General features: G+C 35.1%; 1 protein-coding gene across 1 annotated transcript; it reads right to left on the bottom strand.

Moving 5' to 3' along the window:
- Nucleotides 1-6,186: 6,186 nt before the first annotated feature.
- Nucleotides 6,187-7,014, bottom strand: LOC148942451 (uncharacterized). Its single transcript, XM_089102701.1, has one exon. It carries the CDS (start codon nucleotides 7,012-7,014, stop codon nucleotides 6,187-6,189), a length of 828 nt encoding a protein of 275 aa, XP_088958827.1.
- Between the last annotated feature and the right edge of the window lie 384 nt (nucleotides 7,015-7,398).

The following is a 7,398-nucleotide window of genomic DNA, read 5'->3' as shown; positions in this document are numbered from 1 at the left end:
ATTGGGTTCACCCCGTAGTCAATGCCTTGCTCTTTAAGCCAAAGATTTTTTAGTACTTTCATAAGAGCTATTTATTCTAATTAACGGCCTTTGTGATTAAGCGGTCATTTCTAAAGAATTGGAACAAGATTTGAACATTCGCTTAAAGAGCAAGGTATTGACTAGGGGTGAACCCCCTAATAAATGTATTAAAAATATATGAATATAGAAGTTCGTTACGTAAGTTAATTCGTAAGTTACGTATATTTATTACTAATAAAAACGTTCGTAAATAAAATTAAACAAGTTTCGAGAAAGCCATTTAACTAAATAAAAGTAAATTAATATGAAAATTTTGTTTTAATTATTCATGTACGGTGAGCCAAGATCAAAACCTGCATTTATTCAAAAACGTTCAAAATTAAATAAAAAAAAAGTTTTTTTAACTGAAAGTAAGGAGCGACATTAAAACTTAAAACGAACAGAAATTATTCTGTATATGAAAGAGACTGTCACCTCCTCAAAGCCTCGCTCTTTACGCTAAAGTTTGACTCACAACTTTATTTTTTAAAACAATAAAAAACTTTAGCGTAAAGAGCGAGGCGTTGAGGAGGGGACACTCTCTTTTTTATACAGAATAATTTCTGTTCGTTTTAAGTTTTAATGTCGCTCCTTACTTTCAGTTTAAAAAACTTGTTTTTTTTTATTTAATCTGCTAAAAATCGAATGCCAGATTTATTTACTGTAAATAAACCAAAAACACATGTATTTTAGATATTTTTGGACTTCTTGGACTTTTCGGACTCCTTAATTATGAACTGGGTTTCGAGTGATTTAATAAAAGCAAAGAAATCCGATGCTCAATTTTTGGCAGATACGATAGCAGAGTAGAGTTAATATACTTTATATTACTTATCAACCCTAATCAGAAATAATGTGTAGCATACTGGGCTATAAACCATAATCAAAAAGCAACGAAATATTACCTACCAATTAACTGTAAATTTTTGTTCAATTAACGTTCGCTTCACAAGAACTCAAATCAGACTAGTTGATCGTATGTATGAGAGCTTGAGAAGAAAACGAAATTCTTCCATTGAAACTCCTTTGGCAGATTTGCTTGGCTTTTCATAGATACATGCTTTTACCTCATTGCTTATTCTGTGCAATGAGGTTTGCTTTTTAAAGGAGAATTTGTTTTAAATTTTAAAATCTTTTGGCTTTTTGAAAAGTGCTTATATTTGTTTTTGTGCATACATTATTGTTTATCAAATTTTTTAAAAACGACTTGGTACTTGTGTATTATAGCGACCACACCAAAGAAGTGAAGTTAGGTTAATCCTAATGAAATTAAATAAAAAAAACAGGTTTTTTTTTACCTGAAAGTAAGGAGCGACATTAAAACTTAGAACTAACAGAAATTATTCCGTATATTAAAGGGGCTATCCCTTCCTCAACGCCTCGCTCTTTACGCTTATTTTGACTCTTTCTCACAACACTATTTATTAAAACAATAAAAAACTTTAGCGTGAAGAGCGAGGCGTTGAGGAGGAGACAGCGCCCCTTTCATATATGGAATAATTTCAGTTGGTTTTAAGTTTTAATGTCGCTCCTTACTTTCAGGTAAAAAAAACCTGTTTTTTTAATTTAATTTCTGAACGTTTTTGAGTTAATGTAGCTTTGATTTTGGCTTACCGCACATGAATAATTAAAAAGAAATTTGCACATTAATTTTACTTTTTTCGGCGAAATGGCTTTCTCGAAATTTAGTTCTGACTTAACTTACGAATTAACTTACGTAACGAACTGCTATATTCGTATATTTTTATTATCTATATTAAGGAGTTCCCCCCTAGTCAATACCACAATCTTTACGCTTAAGTTCAAATTTTGTTCCCGTTCTTTAAGAATGACCCCTTAATCACAAAGGCCGCTAATTACAATAAATAGCTCTGATGAAAGCACAAAAAAAAAAAACTTTAGCGTAAAGAGTGAGTTAATGACTTGGGGGTGAACCCAATCATATATGTAATAATTTCTGTTCGTTTTAAGTTTTGATGTTGCTCCTTACTTCCAGTTGAAAAAATTGTTTTTTTTATTTAATTTCTGATCGTTTTTTTAAATAATACTGGGAAATCCAGCACCCCTTTCTTAGCAATGTCCCTTCCCCCATGAAAAATTCCTCCATGGAGATCCTCCCACGTAACACCCGACCCCCCCCCCCCAACTACCAGAAAAAATCCCCCTGAAAACTCCTGCATACTTCCCAATAACTAATACTATATGTAAACATTGGGCAAAGTTCATAACTTGCGGACCTTCCCCCGGGGACTGTGGGGGATTATGTCATCCTCAAAGACACAGTTATTGTATTTTTCGACCATGCTGAACAAAATGGCTATCTCAAAATTATTTTCATTAAAGTTCTATGACTTTTAGGGGGTGTTTCCCCCTTTTTTTGAAAATTAGGCAGATTTTCTCAGGCGCGTAACTTTTTATGGGTAAAACTAAACTTGATGCAACTTATATATTTAAAATCATCATAAAAATATAATTCTTTTGATGTATTTATTGGTATCAAAATTACCTTTTTTAGAGTTTTGGTTACTACTAAGCCGGGATGCTCCTTACTTACATTTCGTTACCACGAACTGTTTGATATGCCAAAGTATAATGAAAATATAATATTTTAGTAACAACATTATGGAAACTACAACAGAGAATTATGAAAAGCAGGCCGCCCAGAATGCATTATATTAAATACCTAACCTAAGCAACTCTGTATATTAAATGTTTAATTAAAATATACCTGCATATTAGTTTATCACACTCAGGTTAACTAATTATCTCCGAGTGCATGCAGAGAAACCGGTTTTTCAACCGAAGAAGAACAACAGTATACTCGCTATATACATAAGTACCACAACTTTTTCCAGTTGGAATTAAGGAGGAACATTAAAACTTAAACAAACAGAATATTAGTCTCCGTATATTAGGGGGTTGCCACCTCCTCAATACCTCACTATTTACACTAAAGTTTGACTTTTTGTTCCAATTATTTAAGAATGACTCCTGAAGCACAATTTATTAGAATAATAATCTTTTTTAAAAGTTCTAAAACAAATTTAGTGTAAAGAGTGAAGTATTGAAAATGGGGCAACCCCCTCATATACATAATAATTTTTGTTCGTTCTAAGTTTTGATGTTGCTCCTTACTTTCAATTGGAAAAACTTGTTTTTTAATTTTAATTCTGATCTTATTTTAAATAATGTAGGGAAGTCCAGCCCCCCCCCTCGTCTCCATTTAAAAATATTTTCAACCACAGAAACTTACTCCATGGAAATGTCCTTCCACGTAATCTCTCCCACCCCTGTCATAATATACTCATCCCCATCAAAAATTATATATTTATATTTCCCAATAGGCAATGCATTATTAGAACAATATGCAAATTTTCTAGCTTGCAGCCCTTCCCTGGGGGGCTGTAGGGGATCAAGACACCTTAAAAGACATAGTTATTAGATCTTTCGACTAGACTGAACAAAATGGCTATCTCAAAACTTTGATCAGACGACTTTGAGAAAAAAACAGTTGTTGGAGGAGTTGTTGGTTACCAATATTTTTGGTTACTTAAAAAAAGCACTAGAACTTTTGATTAGATATAAAATGAGCCATCTCTCGATCGTCTAAGATCACTGGCTTGGCAAAATCACCCCTGGAAATACAAAACCGATAACCGAAAAAACAAAACAAATAAACACACATCAGTGATCTCGCTTCCGGTGAAAAATTCAAAATTCAATATTTTTGTACACAGGACCCTGAACCCTCTATAATAGGCTTCTCTGATGCGCTGAATCTGACGGTGTGATTTTCATTAAGGGTATTTGATGTTTCGGTAGTGTTTTCCTTCTTTTCCAAAAACTGGGCAACATTTCTCATGCTTTAGCTTGATGAATTTTATATATTTCAAATAAGCATCAAAATTCGATTCTTTATATATATCCATTGTTACCAAGATTCTATTTGTTTGAGTTTTAGTTACTATTGAGCTACATCACTTCTTACATATAGTTCGTTACCACTAACTGTTTGACTGTTTCCTTTAGTAACGTCACCCTGTTTTCAAGAAAAGAAACATGAAAAGAAATCTACTTAAAAAAATTGTTCGATATGTTCAGAAGGGTTTGACTACTGTTTTCATCCAGCTGAGAAGTAAGTCACAGAGAGCTCTCCAGCTCTATCTCTCCAGCTGGAGGGGTCTCCAGAGCTCTCCAGCTCACTTGCAAGGATTCCTTGCTTTGAATTTCCAGATAATTTTTACATTCCAATATCATGTTTTTTTACAGGTTGAAATCAATCTTTTTTTTATTTATTTTTTTTAAATCAGTGTTTTTTTTTGTTGAAGCGTTTTTTTTTATTATGTAGAAATCAAATTGTTTTTTATATCTCAATGAAGTTTGCTAATCTGATGTTTAAACCTCAACTGTATGAAGTCTCATCTAATTTTTCCAGTGCTTAAGTACCCCCACCCACTCTGCCATGATTTTTCATCCCTGCAGGTTATATGCACATAAACATATGTATTTTTTTTTATCCTCTAGTTTTTGTATTTAAACATCTTCTTCCATCATGTACTATATATTATTTACGTAGCTACTTCACAGTTATTTATTACCTCTTGCATTTTATTATAAATACAAATTTATGCAAGGTTTCTACGCCCTTGTTTTATTTGACTCTGTTGTATTTCTAATTTTAAGTTTTTTTTTAGTCTTATATTATGCTTCTTCCCGTTTAACCACATAAGAATTTAAAAAAAAAATCTCGAAGACGTTCTAAAATGTTGTTATTGTTACGTCAACTCAATCAAGTTTGCTAATCTGATGTTTAAACCTCAACTATATGAACTCTCATCTAATTTTTCCGGTGCTTCTGTAACTTTGCGTTTTATAATTATTAAACAAAAAAAAAGTTTTTTCAACTGAAATTTTATTGCATATTATACTGACTAGTTCCAAATAAATAGTAAAAAAGCAAGTTCTTTAAAAATTGACCGGGCCCTAAATATTCATATTCTATCTGTAAATGATAGTTGATAATGAATCTCTGTCATTATTTTATTCAGATTTCAGAAATACTATTAATTTCTTGAAATAAATGACAATTAAATGAGTAAAGAAGTCAAAACCAAAAGTTTCGTTAAAGTCATAAGCGCAATAGCTTGAATTTGGAGCCAGAAACAATAGTCAGAAACTCTTTCCACTGACGGGTTTGGCTGGATTCTTTTCCAAGTCTATTCAATTATAATCTTCTCGCTACAGACCAGCGTTACCACTCGGCAGGTTTTTTTCGTGCCACTTCGGGTGGCGAAATAGTGTCACTTTCGTATCAAAAGTATCATTTTCCGATGATTTACCAGTCGCGACACTTTGCGTCGCTCGCGCTTGTACCAACAAGCTTTTCAACTTGATAGTGCACGTACACATTACGGAAATTCATTCAGATCTAGTGATCCGTGCAAAGATTCCGTCCGTTTTCGTGCTTGAAAAAGTCTCTAGCTTTTCGCAACGATTTGATCAAATCAGGACGGATTCTTGGCAAGGTTTTACAATGAATAAAACCCTGACTATGTATCATCAAAAATTTCGTGATCTTATAAAATTGGTTCAAGGCTACCGCAGCTTGTATGATACTGCTCACTCAGGCTATAAGAAAACCAAGAAAATGGTGACATTCGGCTCTCTATTGCTCAACAGCTTTCAAAGGAGGATGAGAACATTATACCCTTCTTGGTGTTTTGATGATAACTACAGGTGCTGCAGCTAATTTTAATAAATTTTTTGCCAATTAGGCAATATTCTTCTTTTAGAACTTGTCCTCATCTTGAAAACTTAGGTCATGCTGATGCATTCATTTGAAAACTGCATTAAAACTTTTCTGGGCGATCGTTTCAATAGATAAGGACGGATTTCCGCAATGTGTAAATGAACCATTCGGATGCAAGGGATTTTCTGAATCTTTAAATTTTGCAACCTGAAAAGTCGGCTCTAGTGCCATCTTGACTTACTTGACTTAACTCTCGTCCATCCTCAAAGGTCACTTTGGGGCCTCTTCTTTACCCAGTTCGAGGATATGCCTCCTGTAGGTGCTTCTGTTGTCGGCTAGGTGGAGGAGTTGCGGCAGTTTATTGGGTAAAAAGTTTTCTATCCATATCTTCGGGGGTAACCTCTGGGGCGAGAACCGTGTACTGGTCCATCGAAGGTTATCTTTGGAAGACGATTGTTAGCTATGCTTTGAGTATGTCCTAGCCATTTGATTTGATGTTGATTTATTTTATCCAGTATTGTTAGTTTGACTTTCAGATTATTGAGAAGTTTTGAGTTGGAGACTCTGTCATGGTAGGTGATATCAGTGATGTACCGTTGGGATTTGTTTTCAAAGGCAGCTAAGTGACACTGATTCTCAGTTTTAAGCGTCCAGGATTCACAGGTACCGATGGCAATCAGGATAATGAGGGAGTAGAAGAGTCTCATTTTGAGAATTGTTGAAAAATTCTCGTTCCTCCAGATGGGCATCAGGGATTTAAAGCTGAATTTCACAAGTGTTGGGCGTCTCTTGACGTCTTTGGTTTGGTTGTTATCAAAAGTAAGTAGGCTCCCTAGGTAGGTGAAGTCTTCCACCCACCTAATGATGTCTGCACCCAGCTGGAGGCTGACATTTGAATCGGGCTTGCATATGCAGCTCATGGCTTTCGATTTTGAGGTGCTGATGGCAATCCCAAAGAGGCTGTTAGACGAGTGAACGTTGTTAGCCTGGGATTGGAGGTCTTGAAGGGACTCGGCTATTAAGTATGTGTCATTGGCATATGCTAGTTTGTCTATCACTATTCCTCCGATAAGGGTTCCGGACGGGTTGTCTGTGAGTGAAATGGATGCATGTAGGATGAGATTGAACAGCTCCGATGATAGTGGGCAATCTTGTAGCACTCCAGTAGGGGTTTCATTAGTTTTGGTAAGTCTTTCTCCAGTCATGACGCGGTTTCTGAAATTCTTATACGTGTCGTTGATCAGAGAGATCAGTTTGGATGGGATGCCATAGTGAATAAGCATGTGCCATAGACCTTTCCTCCAAATGAGATCAAAAGCTAGTTCAAAGTCTATAAAAGGGGGTAGATGCTGTTGCCAAGTTAGCTGTATTTTTCCATGATGTGTCGGGAATTAAACGTTTGATCATTGTTGATCTATTAGGTCGGAAGCCGGTTTGGTATTCTGGTATGACTATCGAGGAAATGGCTTGTATACGACCGAGCATGACTCTTGTGACAAATTTTTGCGACGTGGCTGGTAAGACTTATTGGGTGATAATTGTCGCAGACAGCTTCAGAGCCTTTTTTATGTAGGGGGACCATTGCCACT

The sequence above is a fragment of the Artemia sp. Qi Xiang Cuo genome, chromosome 16 (assembly GCF_049724085.1).
Source record: "Artemia sp. Qi Xiang Cuo chromosome 16, ASM4972408v1, whole genome shotgun sequence".
Lineage (NCBI taxonomy): Eukaryota > Metazoa > Arthropoda > Branchiopoda > Anostraca > Artemiidae > Artemia > Artemia sp. Qi Xiang Cuo.
This window is presented reverse-complemented; position numbering and strand designations above follow the sequence as displayed.

Coding starts and splice junctions, on each gene's coding strand:
- LOC148942451 (XM_089102701.1), bottom strand. CDS start 7,014: ATGACTGGAGAAAGACTTACCAAAACTAATGAAACCCCTACTGGAGTG.